General features: G+C 37.6%; 1 protein-coding gene across 1 annotated transcript in view; it reads right to left on the bottom strand.

Moving 5' to 3' along the window:
• Positions 1 to 18,578, bottom strand: part of CEP295 (centrosomal protein 295) — an 84,303-nt gene extending 65,725 nt beyond the window's left edge. Inside the window, 6 exon segments of the mRNA XM_021000587.2 lie at positions 2,699 to 2,743; positions 5,492 to 5,585; positions 9,359 to 9,483; positions 12,027 to 12,227; positions 15,067 to 15,200; positions 18,305 to 18,578. Of these exon segments, the coding sequence (XP_020856246.1) occupies positions 2,699 to 2,743; positions 5,492 to 5,585; positions 9,359 to 9,483; positions 12,027 to 12,227; positions 15,067 to 15,174 (573 nt within the window). The 5' untranslated portion in view covers positions 15,175 to 15,200; positions 18,305 to 18,578.
• Between the last annotated feature and the right edge of the window lie 5,083 nt (positions 18,579 to 23,661).

Here is a 23,661-nt window from a genome sequence, read left to right as displayed (position 1 = left end):
TGGTGTAACTAGGCAATAGCACACTACAATGACTCACACACTAAAAATGGCATAAAAGACATCAAAAACACATATTGACTGGAAAAGGAGATGGGCCAAAATAATAATAGCAACAATAATAGCTAACGTTTACATAGCACTTATTTTGTGCCAAGCACTGTGCTAAGCGCTTTACAATTACCTCATATGATCCTCACAACAACCCTAAGGACAGGAAAGAGGAAGGGGAGAAGAGGTGTTATTGCCCCCCATTTTACAGATAAGGAAACTGAGTCAAATAAGTGACTTGCTCAGGGTCGTAGAGTTTATAAGTGTCTAAGACCAAATCTGAACTTGGTTCTTCCTGATTCCAGGCTCAACACCACCTAGCATGTATCAAAAGCTAGAGATAATAGACATGTGGCATGACTGTTACACTAGCAGGCACAAATCATTAAAAAACCTAAAGTAAAGATGAGCAACAGTTCTACAAGTATGGTCTTAGAGAATTGCTAAGGACACCAAGAAATTAAATGAGCTGTCCAACTTGCTTTTTAGATTCTCTCTGGTAGATTTACAGAAGGACACAGGTAAGAATCACAAATTGAAAAGGCAAGGAAGAATTGCGATCTACTGGTAGAGAGAATCTTACACTAATCAGATCACAAACAAATCAAAATAGTATTATTAGCATAATTATTTTGCAAGGTAAGTTTACTCATTTAAATTTAAAATTATTTAAATTTAAATATACTTCATGTAGCTATATATACATATACGTATGTACACCTACACCCACATTTAAAAAAAAATAAAAACAGATCATATACATACTGCTTTGAATCTGAAAAGATAGTTTTTAAAAATTGGAGATTAAAATTAAAGGTAATTCCACTTAGTATTTCTATTTAGAGTAGCTGGGGGGCACAGTAGACAGCTGGGCCTGGAGTCAGGTAGACCCGAGTTCAAATTCCAAATCTTAAGCTTACAAGTTATGTGGCCTCAGGCAGCTCACAACTTTGGTATGACTCAGTTTCCTCAGCTGTAAAATGAGGATAAATAACAGCAACTACCTCCTAGGGTTGTCATGAGGTAGTATTTGTGCTCAGCACAGGGTGTGGCACCTCGCTGGCACTATATAAATGTGCCTTCCCTTCCCCTTCCCCTAAACATTTAGCTACTCACACCTCCATCTGCAACATACAATATTTACAGAAGGCCATTTGATGTAAAACTCCCCCTGGCTTCCAGTCTGAGTTTGGCATCATAGTGTATCTCCCTACTGTCTCCTGAAGGCTAGTCAACACCAAAACTGAGTGTCTATCAGCTCAAAGAGCAGAAGAGAAGAAAGGAAGAACTAAGTGAACCAAACAAAGTAAGAAAGCAGAAAGAAGAAAAGACCTCACGGCAAAATAATGCTTTATTGAGCGTCTAGCAAAATATCTCTAAAGGCAATCTGAAAGAGAAATTCCAAAAAATAATTTAAACAATGACAGCATCACACAAATAAAAAGTTTTATCTTCCCAATAGGATCACTTGAAGAAGAGCAATCATTTGTATATACACCTTTTGATGTTTTTAAACAAACCAAAATTTGTATTATTATAAAGTCATAATACATCTGTACCTTTTTGTCATATGCAGTTTTTTTTTTTTGCTTTTTGGTAGGCAATCGGGGTTAAGTAACTTGCCCAAGGTCACACAGCTAGTACGTGTTGTGTGTACGAGACCGGATTTGAACTCACATCCTCCTGACTTCAAAGCCGAAGCTCTATCCATTGCCCCACCTAGCTGCCCCTCATATGCAGTTTTAATGCTTAAAAATAGGTAATAAAGGAAAGAGCATTGCTTTATAAGATTGTAATTGACATATTAATTCAAAGTGTAGGGCTTACGGATAACATGGAGACGTGTGAGAACGTAAACTGAGAAAACTTCTTTCCTGATTATCACCATTCAAGCTGGTGTCTTGAGATTTTTGGATACTGAAATACTAACATTATAAAGAATCACAAATTTTAAAAAATGCATTGCAAATGAGGGCTAGTTTACATATTTTGAAGGCAGCTATGTCTTACAGAACATTAGGTTGCAAAATGAAGCAGAACCCGCTTGGAAAACTCTAGGAAAGAGTTGAGAATGAGCAAGAAGCAGCAAACAGACATCTTTACTATACTTTCTCAAAAACATGAAGTCCTAAGTCCGATAAAAAAAATCTTCTCAAAAACTTCCCTAAAGAAACTCTCCTGAAGTTTAGGACTCTGAAAAAGGTGTTCCATTATCTTCTAATTTGTTAGAATAAAAACAATAGGAATTACTATATTGTTATATTTGGTACCAAATTAAATATAACTATGTGAGTGGTTACTGTATTGCCTCATTTAATTAATTCAAATACATTCAAGAAAGCTATAGACTATGTCTTTTCAGTTTATTAAACATGGTGTTTGTTGTTCTTTCTTTTCTTCAAGGGAGGCAACTAGGATTAAGTGACTTGCCCAGAATCACACAGCTAGGAAGTGTTATATGTTTGAGACTAGATTTGAAGTCAGGTCCTTCTGACTCCAGGCCAGTGCTCTATCTACTATCTATCCCTGTGCCACCTAGCTGCCCCCTGTTATTTCTAAAAAATGCTAAGCATCAGGTCTTTCGTCAAGAATATTATCCTCACACCATCACTGTAGGGAAAATAAAATAATTTATATAATTTTGACTTACTGTGCCTTTTCCAGGAAGGTAGCATGTCTTAAGTGTGAGGACTGCCTACAAATAGAAAAATCCAACAATAAAGTCTTTGAAATGTACCAAAACTTTACTAAGTGATCACAAAAATAATAAAACAAGTTATAAATATAAAGCATGAAATCTAACCATTTCATTTGCTATTGTTACCATAACAAATAACTATCTTAAAGCTACCAACTAGATTATCACATGGTGATTCATTAATAACCTTCAGCTAATGTGTCCATGCACCTTCACATACACACATACATGGTTAGGGAGTGTGATTCCTCTAGTTAATACATTAACAAAGCTATAAATCTCATGAGATAACATATGCAAAAGAGTGAACAGCACAACATAAATATATAAGGTAAATATACGTAAACATATAAGGTAACAGATTTTTCTTACTTGATTCAGCAATCTATTTGGGACACAGCAGCATCTCCAAATCATTACTATGAACAATAAACCAACATAAGGCACTATATAGACTTAATAGGTGGAACAAGTTCTTTCATGGACAAATTGCCAAGAACCTTTGATGTAAATTAGACAACAGAGTCAGACATCTTTAAGGGGTTCTGTTACTCTATTCCTATATCTGGGCTAAGTGCATAAAGAACAAACCTGACTACTCTGAATTAACCTCAGCAATGTAAGTAGTTCTCTAATAGAAAAATTTAAGTATGGGTTTTTTCTTGGCGAGGAGGTGGGGGGAAGAGGAGAAGAAGGGGAGTCCAGACTAGTGATCTGAGGTTTTTTGGAGGTCCAGACTGGTGATTTCACCGGTGTAAGGAACTGACATCGAGGACTCTATATCTAGGCAGACCAGCAGCTGTTCTGCAACTATCATCTTGGATACTGGTACTTGTGAGGGATGGGATATGAACCCAAGTCTCCCTGACTCCAAGGCCAGCTCTATCAACTATACCACCCTGCCCCTCTGATTTTAGCCCATTAAAAAAAAATATCTCATGTCCAAATAGTTCATTTTATATGCACATTACAGAGTGAAAGACTTTCATTGTTCCAGGGGAGACAGGAAAATATATAGTATATTCAAGGATTAACATCCTCAAATGAAGTTTTGAGCCAGTAGTTTTTATGCTTAAATTATCAGATACATACAAGTCCCCATGCCTTGACAACAGCCAAACAATTTGTCACCTCGTCATATGTTTGTAAATAGGTATATATGCACATGACCAACTTTTTCATGTAATACTTCAAGAGCTAAAAGTAACAATATAGAAGTCACATGAAAGGGTGAGGCAGAAGAGAGAACCAGGTATCCCAAAGACCTAACACAATAAAAAAAAATCAATCAATCAAAAAACATTTATTAAGCATCTACTGTGTGCCAGCCACTGTGGTACATGCTGGGGACACAAAAAACGGGCAATAGTCTCTGACTTCAAAAAACTCACAATCTAATGTACAATTAAGAAAACAACTACACATAACAAACACCCCAAATGATCCAGAGTCCTCCTTGACTAGAACTATCTTCCTCATCCTCCTATAATCCAACCAGAATTTTCCCCTCACTAGACTCAGATACTCCTTTAGTCTTTTACAACATAAAATACTGTGGCTGGCCCAATTTTATATCCTGCCTTTGACACTATGTGAATGGCCTCGGGCAAGTCTTGCTGGGCCTCAGTTTCCTTAAGTGAAAAATGAGGGGCTTAGACTAGATGGCCTCTAAGGTCCTATCCAGCTTTAAACTTACAATCCTATGATAGTGTGTGTGTACACACACACACACACACACACACACACACACACACTCTTTCAGCTAATGAATTCACATATACATACACATGTGTAGTATGCCTTTTTGTGGAACCAAGTTCATAATTATATAATAAAAACATCACTTCATATAAATATAACTTTATATGTTTAAAATCACTTTCCCAGGTTAGGCTAAATTTAGTTTCTTGATTAACTAATTTCATTTCTTTTTCACATAATTCTAATGAATTTTTTATATTTTTCTTTCTGTTGTTGTCGAAAGGCAGAGTTGGTGGGAGAGTAAAAGCTTGTAATTGAAAAACTAATAATATTTTTAAAACATAAAACTTTTTTGTTGGAAGTTTATTTCTTCCCTTGTTTGTGTTTATTAGGACCAACCCTCTAATATAATCCACTCACCAATTCAGTAAGCTTTCTTTATTTTTCTTGCCCCTCCCCAACATGGCTAATATGTGAAAATTTGTGTCACATGACCGTCTATGTATAACGGGTATAGTTGAGTGGGGGAAGGGACTGAAGGGAGGGACAGAAATTGGAGCTGAAAATAAAAAAAAAAGGGGAGGGGAAAAGGGTCCAAATTATTCAAAGCTAAAACAGACAATCTCCACCAACCTAATTTCTCCTTTGTATCAAACCATTAGATTGTGAGCTACTTGAGGGCAGGGAATGTCTTTCGTCCCTTTTTACCTTTTTATATGCCTAGTGCTTAGTACAGCACCTGGAACATGGCAGTCAAGTAATAAATGTTTACTGACTGACTGAAACTAAAATTACTAAGAATTTATATCCAAAGGTGCATACAGCAAAAAACAGAAGTCTACTATCATTAAAAAAAAAAAAAAAGAAAACTAGTCATTAACATTTTAAGAAAGCAAATAATCCCTCCTAATAACCTTTTGTCAGTTTTTCCTTTAACTCTTGGTTGTTTTCATCTCCACAATATTCTAAGAGAAAAATGCATCAATGACAGTTTAGTTTCTTTTCTTTCTTCTTTTTTAACCATCTCAAAATCACATAACTCACCTCAAAAGGATTTGGAGGAGGAGGTGGCAGACTTGCAATTTTTGCAGCTCTTTCTTTTTCCTCGTGTAGTACTTTCTTACGAGTTTCTATGTACCTTGAGTGAAACAAGAAGTCATAAATGAATATTCAAATAATTTCCCAACCTGAACCCCTCCACCGACCCCTTTGCGTCTGGCATCTGAGATTTCATCAGTGTAAGGAACTTCCAAAGGGGAAATTCCCTCTTCTGATGAAAACGATCAACTTGTTTGTAACTTAGACAAAGCCGCCTGGGATAGATGAGATTAAATTACTTGCCCAGGTTCATACAACCTGTATATGTCAAAGGCAGGACTTGAGCTGTGGCCTACATGATTCAGATGTCCCTTCTACTCACAATACCATTTTTCATATCTATTCAAATAATGTAATGGTTTAATCTTTTGTACCAGATAACATGTTTAACAGGAGTCTGTCAAGAGGCCTTCTAATCTAATTCCTTATGCCACAGTGCCTGAAACTTGACATCTAGACACAGTATGTCTTCAATTTTTTTTTCTATAAAACATTCTGATCTGGAATGTCATATCACCTCATATCTGGATTGCACTTCATATCTGACGATGAGTATCCACATATATTACATAAATTTGATCTTTATAACAACCCTATGAGGTAGTCAAGTAGGTATTTTCACTTTAACACCTAAGGAATTTAGCTGAAGACAGTACAGGCCTATCCCAAAGTCAATTGAGTGGTAGATGGCAGTGCCAGGACTAGAAAGAACCCGGGTTTTCAGAACCCAGATTAGAAAGAACTGAGGTTGTCCAGCATTCTTTCCAAAAAAGTACATTCAATTAAGCTCAAAATGTCAAATATTAGAATACTGGCTGGGAGCAAAACAAAGCTACAATCAGCAAACATGGGGAAAAAATGACTCAAATTATTTACACACACACACAAATATACATATTTTATATGTTAAAATATGTATTAGTTATAACAGGCTGCAATTTGATTGGTTGTTATGAAAACCCTGCAAGTGTACTATACAAATTTAGAGAAGGCAGTAACAGTTCTCTTATACACTTTAATATGAGACCACACCTGGAATATTTGGTTCAGTTTCTAGCAACTCTTAAGAGAGATTCACAAACTAGATTGTGTCTAGAGGGACATGGCAGGATGATGTCAGAATTCAAAACCAGGTTAGAAACTAGGAAAATTTAGCATCAAAAAAGAAAAAAACTTGGGGAAAACGCAACAGATTCCTTGTGAAAGGCAGGTAGAAATGAAATTATACTTATTCTACATGGTTCCAAAGGATGAGTGAGAAGTTACAGGGAGACAGACATATATAAAACTAATTTCTAGCTCAATATAAGGTTTTTAAAATGTCATCATTTTTCTTTTTATTTAAATGTGCATTTCAGTATAAGAATGAATTTTTTTATTTCAGCAGATCTGTGATCTCATCCATGCAAGTTTCTGCCAAAGGCAGAGAAATCACAACCTTTCCAGACCTTACCTATTGAGAACTTGATCTATATGCAACAACAAATTCTTAATCCTCAAGCTGAAAGCCTTCTCTAGATATCTTACACAGGTGCACCTGGCATTCCTCACTCTGGAGATCTGACCAGCCTAGCTCCTTTTCCAGTCATCCAGCTCCCAAATAATTGTCATTTTACTACTACTTATTACCAGATCATTGATGCTAGAGTACTAAAGCCTACTCACACCCACCCTCCATCTCCTCATTTCCCTTTGTGTCACCTGCAATTCCGATTCTTTGGAGATTGTGGCAAACTCTATTATTCACAGTTAAAAAAAAACCTCAACCAGAAGATTATAGCTAAAAATATGAGTCTGTGCTTGATGGAGGAGCCTGAGATTGTAGAGAGCGTCAATTTTCTGAATTCAATTTAATCCAATGCCCTTTCTCCTTCCTACTCAATTACAAGCTCAGCTTCTTATCTGTCTTCAGCATTGGTCCTATGTGTGGAGACTGGTCATTGGGCTCTCTATCCAACTATACATGATAATTTGGACAACAGACATTCATTTGTTCTTTCCTGTTGTATCAGGTTACCTTTTTTGGTTTTTTTGGTGAAGCAATTGCGATTAAGTGATTTGTCCAGAGTCACACAGCTAGTGAGTGTTATGTGTCTGAGGCCGGATTTGGAATCAGGTCAGCCTGACTCCAGGGCCAGTGCTCTATCCACCGCACCACCTAGCTGCCCCCAGGTTACTCTTTTGAGTGATTCTGGATCTCATGTAGGAGACTAACATTCTATAGATTAGTGCAATCATCACAAAGTTGTCATCACCCAAAGGGAATCCTTTTCCATCTAGATACTGCCCTGGCAAACTTCCTAAGCTAGCCCATATAGTCCCTGCTTTAAATTTCACTTGGGATTAATGACCAGAGGACCCAAGTTATCTCTGTTGTTAACCTAACACTAGAATCTTACATGGTCCTAACATACACATGAGTGATATGTACCTTGGCCAGCCTTTAAGTGATGTGTATTTTGGGAAAGGCTACCTTGGGCAGCCTTTAAGACTGTATTTTACCCCATCAGATTACATATTATGGTCTTACGATTATGTTTTAAATAAAAAAAATAAGCCCAGTAGTATACTGTATTTTTGTACCTTTCAGACAATTGTGTGACTATGAAATAAGGTTTACTGTAGAGAATCATTTTCAAACACTTTACTACTGCTTTCTCCTACTTTCATCAAGAATATCCTCGATATGTGTATAGATTTTTTTAAAGAATGATTTTAAAGGTCTTTATAGTTATTCATGTTCTCTTGGTCACCTTTTTAAATAGTAATAACATCTGTGTTATTTTTCCTAATTATTTAGTAGTTAAGGAAGAAGTCCCTAATAAAGACTACCACTTAAAAACTGGAATGAGCTTTGTCTTAAGATTGATCTCTTAGGTGATATAAGAAAAAATCAATAACTTTTTTAAAAAAAGAATGACTGCCACTCACTGTATGTGTTAAAACAGCCTCAATGACAACTTAACTCATTTGGGAAATTGTAGAAGAGATTCACAGACCACATGACCTTTTAAAAAAGTCTTTCCTAATTATGATATTCTAGGAATAAAAATACTGATTGACAAAGATATACTTAAACAGGTATGAACCTCTGTTGTGAGGGCATAAAGACAAAGCTCTCCGGAACTATGTCCCAAAAGTCACTTAAGTGCTCATAGACATACATCTCAAAGAGATCAAAAAAAGAGGAAAAGGATCCATGTATACAAAAACAGCAGTGGCAAAGCTAGGGAATGGCTGAAAAAAATATGACATACAAATGTACCAGAATATTGTTGCACTATAAAAAATGATGTGGGGAAAAAACTTTTAGTGAAACCTGGGAAAACATAAACCAACACAGATGAAGTGAGCATAACTGGAAAAAAATGTTGTAATAACAATACCATAAAAATAAACAACTCAAACACTTAAGAACTTGATCAATGCAGTGATCAGCCACAACTCTAGGGGACTGAATATGAAGCAAGCAATCCTACCTCTGATAGAGATAACAGACTATACAGAATGCAGAATAAAGCATACATTTTTGGATATGGCTAATGCAGGAATTTGTTTTGCTTGACTATGCTTATTTGTTACAAGGATTTTATCTTTCTTTTTTCATTGGGGAGGAGAGAGAAGATAAATTCTTGTTAACTGAAAAAAGTTAAAAAGAATACATGATATTTGGTGGCCTCATTTTCTGTAGTTACCATTTTGTATTTACACACAAATTACTTAATTTTGTGTCAACATGAGTCACACAATTAAAAGCATTCTTGTCATTTTTTTCTTCTACAAAAATAGAGGACATTAAAAATGCTACTTTACCATGTTTTTTGTTTCAATAGCTCCTCTTTTTCATTTTTCACTTTTTTCAATGCTTCCTGGCCTCTTTCCTCCGCTCTCTGTTGCCTTTCCTCTCTTTGCTTTATCAAATCATCTATATCAGGAGCCTAAAATTAATTTAAGTCAATTTAAAATACTATAACAAAAGTATGTATTAAAGCGTGACCAACTGAAACACATCTTACTTGAAACTAAAATTTTTAAATTTCTCCTTTCTCGAAACATTAAAAAGTGAAGTTAATGGTGATGATATGCAGAGTAATAAAAACCACTACTATACTCAGCTTTTTAAAATTACTTATTTAACAGTCATATTCTTTTAAAATATTCCTTCCTATCTATAGTAACAGAACTATCTCCTTCGTAATCAATTTCTTTGTTCTTTATGACTTGTTGTGAGGCCCACAAAACATTGTTGTTTTTTTTTTTAACATAATTCACAAAGAAACAATGAGTTCTGAAATGAAGTCAAATGAAGACTCAAGTAAATGAGACTCATACAAATTTGCACATTCTTAAAGCCAACATATTAAATAACAAATAAGGCATATCTCTTCATGTTTTCCAATATATTCTGTGTCAGTTCAATTCAAGCATATATGATTGCTGTCATACCTACTTACTGAAAGATCAAATAGTAGTAAGATTGTGAGTCACTGCAGATATGTAGGGGGCCAGTAAAAAGCTTTTTAAAAAGCTGTTAAGTCAACAACATTTATGCTATGAAACTGTTAAGTCAAAACAAGCAACCGCTAATAGCTAATTACCTACTGCCCAAAAAACTGTAATAAGAAAAATACAAAAGTGTCTGTTTAATGAATAAGCAACATTTTAAGCAGTAATGTAGTCTAAAAAAATTTCAACTAAGGGAATTTCAATTTCCTTAGTTATCTTGACGAATAAGAGACTTACTTCATATTATTTAAAGCCCTTCAAGCAAGAAACAATCAACAAATATTTATTTTAATGCCAGACATTGTGCTAGGTGCTGGGGATACAGATGAAAAATAAAACAGGGAAGACAGATACATAAAGATATAAAAAAAAATACAAAGTAATTAGTGCTTGAGCTGAATATTGAAGGAAAAAAGGGATTCTAGGAGGCAAAGGTGAAAAGAATATTTCCAGGTAATGGAGACAGCCATGAAGTGCTATGTATGAAACACAGCAAGGCCAGTTTGGCTGGATTACAGAATACGGGACAGAAAGTAACTTAAAACAACATTGGAACCAGGTTGTGAAGGGTTACAAAAACCCAAACAGAGACGTTTATATTTGATCCTAAAGGCAACAGGGATGCATTGAAGTTAGTATACTGAGTTGGAAAATGACACAGTCAGTCTTATGCTTTAGGAAAATAACTTCAGGAGCTGTGAGGGAGAGTGAAATGGAGAGACACGTGGCATGAATACCCATTAGGAGGCCACTGCGGTAGTCCAGGTGAGAAATGATGAAATATGGTTTTGGCAGTATGAATACAGAAAGGGAGATTTATGTGGAGGCAGAAACAAGGTTTGGCAACTGAGTAGCTATGTGGAGTGAGGTAGTATAAGGATTGTGAAACTGGGTGACTAGAAGGATGGTAGTACCTTCAGCAGTAATAAAGAAACTTAGAAAAGAGGTAGGGTTTAAGGGAACAGATAATGAATTTTGTTTTGTATACAAAATTGTTTTGAGATGCCAACAGGACAGTCTGAAATGTCAAACACGTGGATGGAGATATGAAAATCGATCTCAGGAGAGAAAGGCCTTGCTATATACAGATCTGGATGTCATATATAGAGGTTATGATTAAACTTACGGGAGATGATGAAAAAACCAAATGAGAGGGTGTCCAGGATAGAGCCTTGGGGCACATCAATAAATGAGTATGGTTTGATAAACCAGCAAAAGAGACAGAGGAGCTGTCAAGAAGATAGGTAGAGATTGGAGAAAGAACAGTATCATGAAAACCCAGAGAGATGATAGAGGAAAGGATGTCATATATACAGTAGAGGGTTTCTGAAGGTTAAAACTTGAGAACAGGCCACTAGACTTTGCAATTAAGAGATCATTGATCACTCTGGAGAGAACAGTTTCAGTTAATAGTTGAGACAGAAAGCCAGATTGCAGAGGATTAAGAAGCAAGTAAGGAGAGATAATGGACTTTTTTCTAGTGACAAAAGACGCTGGACAACAGCTTGAGGAGGATGGCAGGATGTAGTGAGGGAGACTTATGTGTGTTTGCAGGCAGTACGGAAGGAACTAGTAAGACAGGCAGAGGCTAATAACTCAAGAGAGAGGATGACAGAAGGCACAATCTGCTATAGGAAAAGAGAAGGAGATGGGCCCAAGGATACACATAAAGGTGTTGGTTTTGGTGAGAACATTCACCAATACATACACAGTTCCTGGAAGACAGTTGGTATGCTACCTCAATAAATACTTCTGCCACATAGCAATTTTATATTTTACTAGTAAGGAGAATTTTAATTTGTCACACTGAATGTGTCTAAAATATATGTGATTACTGAAAGCATATAATTATTCAGGCTGCCCAACTGAAAATTAAGTTCACTATGCTATTTTAAAAATATAATTGTAGCATCAAAAAGCTCAAGCACTCAAATTAGTCTTTCATGAATATGTGAGTGGTAAAATTTTTACTCACGTTTTCCTTAGCGCCACGATGTCCCTCTCCCACAGATCGTAAGCTTGCCACGTACAGTTTTTCCAGTTCTTTAATTTTCTGTTCTTGTGTCTTTAGCCATTCTATCCTCAACTCTTCTGCCAAATGATGGAGGTGCTGATCCCTCCTCTGCTTTACTTCTTGTCTTATCTGAAAAGCAATGCATCTTTCCTGTTCTCTAACCTAAGAAAAGAATTAAGTATTAATTAGATTGGGTAAAAGACAATAGAACATTTTGACCCAAATCATCAGAAATTAATTTTCTTTAAGAAATGTATTATCCGGAGGCATCGAGGTGGCACAGTGGATAAAGAACCGGTCCTGGAGCCAGGAGGACCTGAGTTCAAATCTGGCCTCAGACACCTAACACTCACTAGCTGTGTGACTCTGGGCAAGTCACTTAACCTCAATTGCCTCACCAAAAAACAAAAAAACAAAAAAAGAAACGTATTACCCTGGCTATCTAAAATGCAATACAATACCCAAACATCTAAAGAAAATTCACAGCAATGAAAAAAAATTCAAAAAAGGAAAAATTTAAGTTAAGGAAAGAGGTGGAAATTCCCACCAGAAAACTGCCATTGTCACTCTCTTATCCTGATAGGGAAAACAGTGTGGCAGGCATGGTCAAGCAAATCTGGGGAAACATAAAAGTTTCAAAGAGAATCCTAGAGTTTAGCTCCTTGCAAAACAATGCCAAAATCATCATATACAAATGTAGTATCTATCTTATTCTAAAGAATCCCAGGAAAGGGGCTTCTACAAACCTTTTTTAACAATCAGCTGGGTGTCTGATAATCCTTCCAGTAAGTTTTTCTTACATCTAATTTAAGCCTTCCTGCTTGGTTTAAATGAAAGCAATTTGGAATTATGCAAATATAGTGACTAAAATGTCCTTACCCTTTGACTCAGAGATTCCACTAATAAGCTTATACTCCTAGGAGGTAACTGATAGGAAATCAGTCTTCTTATACACCAAAATATTTACAGCAGAACTTTTTTGTAATAGCAAAAAATTGTACACAAAGTAGATAAACCCATCAAGTGGTGAACGGCTAAGCAAACTGTGATATGTGAATGAATGGAATATTGTTTTACTATAAGAAATGATGAATATGATAAATACAGAGGAGCATGGAAAGATCTACTTGAACTTGATACCAAGTAATAAGAGCCAAGAATACAATATACATGACTACAACAATAAATGGAAAGAACTACCACTACCAAAATAAAGGTGAATGTTGTAAAATTACAAAGAATAAGCATGGCTCCAAAGAAAAGATATGAGAAACCAATTCTACCCTACCCTTCTGCAGAGGTGCAGGTCAATTAATGTGGTATATTGTACATATTTTCAGATATTTTCAATGTATTAAATAAGTTATGCTGATTTTTTTCTTCTTTTTGTCTTTAAAAAATATTATTTGTTATTTGTGACAGCTCTCTGGGAGGGCTGGAGAAGAGATACTGGGGGAAATTATGACCATTAAAAAAAAAGACACCAATAAAAATATTTCTTAAGAAAGAAAAATGCTCTAAATCACTAATGGAGAAGTGAATATTAAAGTAACTCCGAGGCTCCACTTCACACCCATCAGTTAGGTAAAGATGACAAAAGAGGGAAATGACAAATGTTGGAGGGGCTAAGAGAAAACAAGTACACTAGATAGAGCACTGTTGGTGGAACTAGTTCAGCTGTTCTGGAAAGCAATTTGAACTATGCCCCAAAAGCTACTGAACTTTTACATACACTATGATCCAGCTGCACCCCAAAGAAATAAAAAATGGAAAAGGACCTCTACCTACAAAAATATCTGTAGCAGCTCTTTTTGCAATAGTGAAAATTGGAAACTTAAGGGTCTGTCCTATTGGAGAATGGCTAAAGAAACTGTGGTACACATAAATGTTTATTATTGCACTACAGGAAATGTTGAAATGGATAGCTTCAAAGGAAACTGGGAAGACCTCTATGAACTAAAGCAAAGTGAAGTGAGCAGAACTAGAACAATCTACACAATGATAATAACATCATAGAGAAAAACAACTTTGAAAGACTTTAGAACTCTGCCACATACATGACAAGCCACAAGTCTAGAAGAGCGAAGAAAACACATTACTTTCCTCCTGCCAGAGAGGAGATGAATTTAAAATACAGAGATAAACATTTCAAGACATGATAAATGTTTAAAATTTGTCTAGAATTTGTTTTTTGCCAAACTATGGATCTGTTTGAGGGCTTTGTTTTTCTTTTTAAAAAAATCTTGTTCAATAGTGGTGCTAGTTATGGGAGGGGGAAGATAGTGGGAAAGAGTAAATACCAAAACCAACCAACACACTAATATTATTACTATGTTTTTGGGGGTTTTTTTGAGACTGGGTCTCTTCTCTCACCCAATCTGGAAGAAGAATCCTCAAAAGTAGGATCCCACAACTTATCACGAGAGTTTAGTTCACCCCTCCTCCTTAAGGGACTTTGAGGTAGTGCAGCACTGAGGCTGGAGTCAGTAAGACGGGAGTTCAAACCCAGCCTCAAAACACTCATCCGCAGTGTGTCCCCAGGGAAGTCACTTAACCTTTGTCTGCCTTAGCGTCCTCAACTATCAACTGAAGATAATACTACCTACCCTCTTAACACTTCTAACTCCACTCCTTTGGTTGTGTGCATTTAAATGAGGTAATATTTGTAAAGTAGTTACAGTAGCTCACAATAGCAGACTCCTTTCTTTCTCAGGCATGCTAAAGCATTCCTCTCCACCTCAACCCCACCCACTCTGTATGGCTAACCATACAGATTTCAGTCTTAATTAGGACATCCTAATAGCTTAGCCCACTGAAGCTCAGAACTCAAAGGATCTAGCATCATCAGCCTCCCCAGTAGCAGGGAATACACGTATGTATTGACACCACACCCAGCTTTTACAGTTATTTTTATAAGTTATAAATATCTATGTATGTTACATTATTTTTATTTTATGTTTAATATTTATTTGAATTCAAAAAAATGTAGAATGACTCATACCTGTAGTAATCTTTGTTTTCTTCTTCTTTCATATTCTTCCTTCAAGAGCAAGGCTTCCTCATTGGGACTAAATCTAAAGTTTCGAACTTTTGTTACCTTTCTTTTCATTTTCTTCTATTTTGAGTATATAGGTCCTGTATTGAACAACAACAACAAAACTCTTCTAGTAAGAGAGACAAACACAAAAAGGGTCTTCATATAGTTTTTAACCAGTGATCTTACACAGCTGGGGAACATTTTAAATTTAGAGAATACCACATGAAAATATTTAACTACTTTTAAACAAAAAAACCCTGCCAACTAATGAAAATGATCAGGAGACATTTGAAATAAAATGAAGTATCCTAACCCTCCATGTGGCAAACATAATGATGAAATTCTGTTTTGGTGGGGCTGTAGGAAAACAGGCACTCTATTACACTCCAGGCAGAAGCTTTAATTGGTACAATCTTTTTGTAGAGCAACCCAACAATATAGAATAAGAATGAAAAACCTAATTGTACACTTTTATCAGCAGTTATTTAGTGTTTAGAAAGCAGTTAAAAAGTGTTAAAAACCTGTTAGTGAGGCAATGCTATAGTCTCTTCTTGGCTTCCCACCATAGCAGAGTACTTCTCCAAATTTCTCAGTATGAGGCACTCTTTTTAAAGGAAATAAATTTATTTAACCTCTATGAGATAAAAGGTTGTGCTATTCAAATGAAACTGTTCTCTCCTAAGTTACCAACAAACAATGCCTTAACTGCAAAATCTGATAGCCTTTTTCCAGTTCTCAAACTTCTTGACTTCTCTGTAGCATTTCCACTTATCTAAATGTTCTTTCTCCACTTCCTATGCTGGACCTTCACCCATGACATACCCACTAACTATTAGTGTACCCAAAGGTTGTGCTGGGCACTCTTCTTCCCCTTCTACAGTCTTTCAACTGGTGGCCTCAGCTGTTCCCAAGGATTTAATTACCAGTACTATACAGATGACTCCCAGAGTTGTTATATTCTGATCTCATTTCTCTCCAAAGTTCCAGTCTAATACCAGCTCTCTACTGAACATTTTGGACTCAATATCTCATAGACATCTCACACTCAACACATTTGAGACAGAACTTGTTCTCTTTTCCCTCAAAGCCACTCTTCTTCTGAACTTCCCTATTATTGTCAAGGGTACCATCATCCTTCTAGTAACCCAGGGCTGAGAGTGAAGAGTCAAATCATTCTTGATGCCTCACTCTCATTCATCCTACATATCTAATCAATTCCCAAATCTTTTTTTTTTAGATGAGTTACAACAGGTTAACCTTATTTCATTTTTTGGATATGATTACTAAACCAGAAGAACATGAAAATGCTGTACACATACTTTACCTAGATTTTAGGAAAGTTTCTCAAAAAATATTTTGCATTCATCTTGTGGAAAAGATGGAGAGAAAAGGGCAGCTAGGTGGTGTAGTGAATGGAGCACCAGCCCTGGAGTCTGGAGGACCTGAGTTCAAATCCAACCTCAGATGCTTGACACTTACTAGCTGTGTGACCCTGGGCAAGTCACTTAACCCCACTGCTAAGCCAAAAAACAAAAACAAAACAAAACAAAGAAGGAGAGAATTAGGATAGACTATAGCAGAATTCTACGTATTTGAAACTGGTTGAATGGAAGCCAACACAGCAAATTATGTAACTCAGAAGCTGACCGACTGCACATGCTTCAGAGATAAGGCTTTCTATCCACAGAATGCAGTGAAAAATCAGAGAAGTGTACAAGGGAAGAAGTTAGCTTAGACTGGACATATAAATTTATTATTTCATTTTAAGTGCTGTGAAAATTCACTCATGTTCAAATATAACTATAACTAATGTAAAGCTACATGAAAATATTTTCTAAAACTGTTTGCTAGAGTACATTGTCTATCAGAGATGGGGAACCTGCAGCTTCAAGGCCTTCCAGGGCCTCAAGTGAGGCCTTTTGACTGAGTCCAAGTTTCACAGAACATATCCTTTTATTAAGGGGATTTGTTCTGTGAAGTTTGGATTCAGTCAAAGGGCCACACTTGAGGACCTAGAGGGCCACTTGTTCCTCACCCCTGTATGTCTGCTTCATCATAGAAAATAACAGACAAAAGGTGTTTTAGGTTTACTGGGTGTTTTATTCTCCTGGGAAAATATAACTAAATTGTATAAAGGTATGAATTGTGCCCTGTCTTCATTTTATATCCCCTTTCAACTCTTAGAATCTTGCTTTGAGCATAGTAGGTATTTAAAGTTTGTGAAGTGATTGAAATTTATAGTTATCTTAATAATTATACCATCTAATATTTGTACAGATAATTTTCAAAGCAGTTTCAGACATATTATCATTTCATAAAATCACAGAGAGCAGAGCTGTGCAGGATCTTACAGGTCTTTTTAGAACCCCTGTTTGACAAATGAGGAACAGAGATCTAGTGAAGAAAGAGGGAGCAGCCCAAGACTACTTTTAAGGAGAAAGCTAGCTAGCACTAAAATCCAAGTATGCAGACTCCCACAACAATCTAGTTAGGTAGTCTCAAAGATGAAGAAACCGAGACTCGGGGAGATTAAATAACCTGCCTCGAGACAACACAAGTATTAAGATATAATCACGTAAAATCAAGATTTTTTTCAGCACGTGCTTGTTCCACCACCCTTTAAAGAACAAATTTATTCCTCCTTTGTAACAATGGTGATGGGGGGGAGGGAGAAAGATCTACGCAAAGTACTCTAGGAAATTTTTAGGAGGAAAAAAAAGTGGAGATGGACATAAATACCAGAAGAGCCTATACACGAAGGAGGTGGCACGAGAGCAAAGTCTTGAAGATTCTAAAAGGTGGAGATGTCATGGGGGACAGCCTACGCACACGCTCGGTGGCAGGATGTACTAAGTCAAATTCTGGAAAAAGCTAGCAGTTCAGTTCAGCAGAAATGCAGAATGCGCTGTGGAAATGTTCACATTACCACATCTTTGCCTTAATGTTATCATCCTTTAGAGACAGTCTTTTATTCCCAATCTACCTCCAGTCACACAAAGGCATGTGCTCCCTACTCCTTGCCTAGAATTCCTTCCCCACTATTCTAGCTGCATTCTACCCAAGCTTCAAGAACCCACTTCATGAAATTTTTCTTAAAGAAACTTTAAACAAGGTAACTTTGGCGGGAAGGGGAGGTGAAAAAGGAGTCAGGAACCAGACTGTGCAGGGTCTTCAATGCCAGACTGTGGAACTCGTATGTTACCTTAATAGCAATCGGGGCCTCTGGAGACGCGAGCGGAACGCTCCGTCTGCTGGCGACCCGCCTCGTGCTGCGCAGACCCGATCGCGCCTCACGCCCAGCTCGGGGCCCGCGCCGGACGTTCCGGCGACGGGTCAGTCACTCACATGGAGGAAACCGGCTCAAGGCCGGGATCTTCGTCTGCTCCACGGCCCAGCTGGGCCCCAGGCAGAGCCAAAAGGAGCCGCACAGCGCCGCAGATTCCACCAAAGCCCCAACCCCGTCTCCAAAAAGCCGTTTCTACGTCATCCAGGGGCGCCAACGTTACTTGGAGGTTTCAAAACGCCAGCCAATGGCGGGACAGAAGCGCGGGAACGCACCGGGGCTGGGACCATTCCATTCTCAGTCTCGGGGAGGTCCCAGGAGTTTGGGCGCAGGCGCAGAAGAGAGCGCTTCACTCTGAATGAGATGCTGCTCTAGTCTAGAGTACCGCCCTCCCACCTTTCTTGGGCGCCGCGCGTGGGGCAGAGGCCAAGTTTGGGTGACGTCTCTAGGGACTTATAAGAGAATAGATTACTTGAATATCTTCCTTCACGTCGCAGCTCAGGCACAGCCTTCTCCATGAAGCCTTTCCTCAACCTCCCAATTGCTAGTGCCCTTTGTATTATCTTGATGTTTATTCTGCACACGCTTGTACATTACATGCATGTAAGTAGTCTCCCCAATAGAAGGTATGCTCCTTGACAATAGGTATCCTTTCTTTTGTCTTTGTAGTCCCAGCGCCCCACACAGTGATTGACACCTGCCATTGTTCAGTCCTTTCAGTCGTGTCAGACTGTTCCTAACCTCATTTGGGGGTTTCTTGGCAGAGATACAGAAATGGTTTTACATTTCCTTCTCCAGCTCATTTTACAAATGAGGAAATAAGTCAAACGGGGTTAAGTGACTTGCCCAGGGTCACACACCTAGTAAGTGTGGGAAGCTGGATTTGAACTCAAGTCTTCTGGCTCTGGTGCTCTATCCAGTATGCCTCTTTCTCCTGATTGGTAGCTAATAAATGCCTAATAAGAGCACCTTGATTGATTGCAATCTAGTAGGGGGATAAGACACTAACTCAGGGGTAGTGTGGCTTAATGGTTTGAAAGTGACTTAAGAATCAGGATGATTAGAGGTTTAGATCTTGCTTCTGACATGAATTGTGTTACCCTGGGTGAGTCCCCAACATGTAGTGTGGAGCTATCACTGTGTGGCTCTGAAGGGAAACAGCATAGACATCTTTAGCCTCTTCTTCCTCTAGCTTGTCCAACAGAAACTTTAATTCCTGCCAACATGGGAAGCAGGAGATTGAGGCCAGAAGCTTGGCCTCAGGGAAAGGGGTTACCAGGCTAGAATTGTATCTGTCTGTTCCCTTAAATATTAGTCTAGGGTGGTTTTCAGGATGAAGCTAAATTTCTGATCTCTGTTTCTTAATGGGGGGTGGGAGGAGCAGGATCCCAGCTTGATATACAAGGCTTGACTCTCTTTACACCAAAAACCAGTTTCACAATGAATACATAATTTAGCAAAGAAAACCATTTATCCAAGTTGATAGCAAAACAGAAATAAGAGAAAATATACATAGGAGAATATGTACCAGACAATACAGAATGAAGGGGTTCTCCCATTGGGAACAAGGTAACTCAGCTCAACCAAGAGAGAGTTCCAGATCTCACTCAAACGGAAGTTACCTGAAGTGTCTCTAGTGGAGCAAGCTGGGCCTGGGGATATTATGGAGACTGCCAGTTCCTGTCATGTGGGCTTATTCTCAGAGTCTTTCCTTCAGCCACTTGAAATGGGGTTAGCATCTTCCTGAAAGCCAGAAGAGCCTGAAGCAACTGCAGAGCCAAAATAAACTGAAAAGTGTCTAAAGAGACTCCAAGAGACTGAGACACTGACCCTTCTCTCACTCTTTCAAACTACCTGCCCCTCACAGAGGCACCAGGCATCTATCTCCACCAGTTTCTGCCTTTGTATTCCTAGCAATGTGTAGAGTGCCTGGAATAGAGTGAGTGTTTAATATATGTTTGTGGATTGAGCTCAAAACCTTTCAAGCTTAAATGGCCATGTCTTCAATCATATGACTGGGCTGGTAGAGAAGAAAAAGGCCTTTCCCTCTTACTCCGTCTCTGTGTCTTTCCTGCCCCACTCCCACCTATTCAGCTACAGAATTGAGAAAAGAAGAAACTCCACACCACACGTTGTTGAGTTGATGTTGGGTGTATGTGTGTGTGCGCACGCACATGTTTATGTACATATATACATATGTGTCATTGAGTATACGTGTGTGTTCATACACACACATATACACACGCACACTTACTTTACATGTATAATGAACAGAAGCATAGTAGGGAATGCTTACGAAAAGTTAGAGTGAGTTCTCCAACAGAGAAACCTAAGCTCTGGACCCAGCAAGTTGAAGAAAGAAAACAGACTTGAGTCTGAGGGCTCTAGTTACTTAGCTCGGATAGCTAGGAGTGGCTCTGTGAAATTCTCAAAGTGTGGCCTAAGAGTCTTGGATTAGAGTTCAGGGTGTCTGTAAGGTCAAAAAATTTTCATAATAATAGTAAGATGTTATTTGCCTACTGAAATACAACTACATATTTATGCATATATGTAAATACAACTACATATATAAAATATGTGTATAAAACTAATGTATAAAAGATTTTATATCTATTAAAATGCAACTACAGCAATTTTCAAAGTACATATATGTGTGGGGCCAGATTTTTTTTTATATACTTCAACCAAAATAACATATCACAATAAAGTGAATGCAGAAGCAGATATGAGAATCCAGCTGTGTCTTTATTAAGGTAGATATTAAATACATTTTGTAAAAAAAATGTAAAACGATGCCATTCTTCTAAGTATTTCTGTTTTGAAAATAGTTATTTTTCATTTAAAAAATGTAATGACGCATAATGTACATGTAATGGTTTTCTAATTGTTCATTTAAATGAATTAATATATAACTTTAAAAAATTTACCAGTTTTAATTTCAAATAATGTAACTATCAATAACCCACATAAACAAAAGCTCTTTAGGTTCCTCAATAATTTTTAAAACTATAAAGTGGTCCTGAGACCAAATGTTTGAGAAACATTGTTCAAAATAGTTTGGTATCTGGAGCTGAAAATCCACCTGGAGATGTTCTCCCCAACCTACTCCCTAACTCTTGTGGTTCCTATGGCTGAAGAGGACTACCTTCCTAAAAAAGCTATTTTAAAAACTCTCTGCCTTTCAGAGCATTTCAAAGCCCTTTTTTCTTATGAGGAAGAGATAGCCAAGGACTTCAACTAAAGGCAACAATTGGAAACAGAGAGGGGCTCCAAAGCCATATCTCCAGTGCTGTGCCTGGCAGTGTCTGACAAAGACTATGTGTCCAGCAGAGCAGGGTCCAAAGGAGAGTCTGGCAAAGACCATATGACCAGTCAAGCAGGGTCCAACAAAGCAGCAACTGACAATAATCGGTAGGGACCAAGCCCAGGGTGTGCAGTATGTTGACTTCATTAGAAGATACCAACAACCATGCCTCATCGGGGACATGAGTATATGTTCCCCACAGGTGTACCTACCTGTTTTATGAGTGTGGCTACACAAGTGCCTCTCCCTGAGTTTTCCCTAGGTGTAGTCACCTTTTTTACTGGAATGTATGTAAAACTGCTATTGGAAGTGCATACTAATTACACACTGCTGTATCCACTCTTCCTAACAGCGTATGTAAAACTGCACTAAGACTTTTTTGGAGAAAATGTAATGTTGTATGAAGGAAATGTTTTTGTTCTACTTATGCCATTTCATTAAATGTCTTCGCTTGGAATGTGTGTCCCTGATGGACTATTAAAGGCAAACACAATGGTGGGGGTTCATGAGCTGTGATTTTGAGTGAATAAAGTCCCACGAATTATCTTGAAATTGTGGTAGCCATCCCTAAAGAACCCTCTTTATGAGCTGACTGTGTCCCCAAGTATTATGTATGTAAATATAGATAATTATTTTTATTAATCCACTGTTCTAGGTACTCAACAAATATTTAATAGCAAACACAATGGAATTCCTTGAAAGGAAGAAGTATGTTTTGAATGGGTTTTCCCCAGGTGATTGCAATTGCCGTTTTGGGTATGCTGAATGAAACTAAACTATTTCCACAGGAGGAATTTTAAGACGCTAGCTAGATTATTATTCTCCCCACCAGACAAGTTTGTAAACTATGTGATAGTAAGGAATGTATCTGAATTATTTTTGTATTTTCCTGCAGGGTCTAGCCCCTTTGCCAATAATAATAATACTTAGTATTAATAGCTAGCATTTATATAGTACTTTAGAGCAGCTAGGTGACACAGTGGATAGAGAGAGTGCCGGGCCTGAAGTCAGGAAGACTCAATCTTCCTGAGTTCAAATCTGACCTCAGACACTTACTAGCTGTCTAGATCCTGGACAAGTCACTTAATCCTGTTTGCCTCAGTTTCCTCATCTGTAAAATGATCTGGAGATGTAAATGGCATACTACTCTAGTATCTTTGCCAAGAAAACCCCAAATGGGGTCATGAAGAGTTGGGGATCATAGCTGAAACAACTGAACACACATGTGCTTTAAGGTTTGTAAAGCACTTTCCAAATGTTATCTCATTTTATCCTTACTACAACCCTGGGAGATATTTACTATTATTATCTCCATTTTATAGATGGAGCAGACAGAGGTTAAGTGACTTGTCCAGGGTTTTACAACTGGTAAGTGTCTGAGGCTAGATTTGAACTTAGGTCTTCTTGACTTCACATCTAGCCTATCCACTGAACCATCTAGTTGTCATAGAAGTCACCTAATAAACAGTTGCTAACTCAATGGATCAATGAGTCCAATTTAGTCCTTGTTCTCAAACTGGACTGCACCCATATCCTCAATGACTGAGGTTTCTTTAATGAAAGAAAAGCAACCAGGTTATCTTTACCAGCCTCTGCTTCCCAGATAATCATTTGTCAATACTTATATAAAAGTTCTATGGACTTCTGATAACTTATCATACCATGAATGTGTAAGTTCAAGGATATTTTACCAAACTGGAAAGGCTTTAAGTGTAGTCCTGGTAACAGATTAAGTCTTATATCTGAAAATCAGCTTAACCTATTATAGAGAAACTCATTACAAGTATATTGACCAATAGGTTGTGAAATCTTTGGTCATGGCAACACAAGAAACATTGAGGAGATAAGAGTCTAAAGCCAGATTATAAAGGGTTGAAAAGTAAGAGGAGAAGTAGAGGCAGTGACTGTAGACAATCTAGGAGTTTGGCTAAGAAAAGGAGGATAAACATATAGGGTGATGGTAAGCTCTAGT

The sequence above is a fragment of the Phascolarctos cinereus genome, unplaced genomic scaffold (genome assembly GCF_003287225.1).
Source record: "Phascolarctos cinereus isolate Bilbo 61053 unplaced genomic scaffold, phaCin_HiC Scaffold_726;HRSCAF=1367, whole genome shotgun sequence".
NCBI classification, from domain to species: Eukaryota; Metazoa; Chordata; class Mammalia; order Diprotodontia; family Phascolarctidae; genus Phascolarctos; species Phascolarctos cinereus.
The sequence above is the reverse complement of the archived record's forward strand: the minus strand, read 5'-3'. Positions and strand labels throughout refer to the sequence as shown.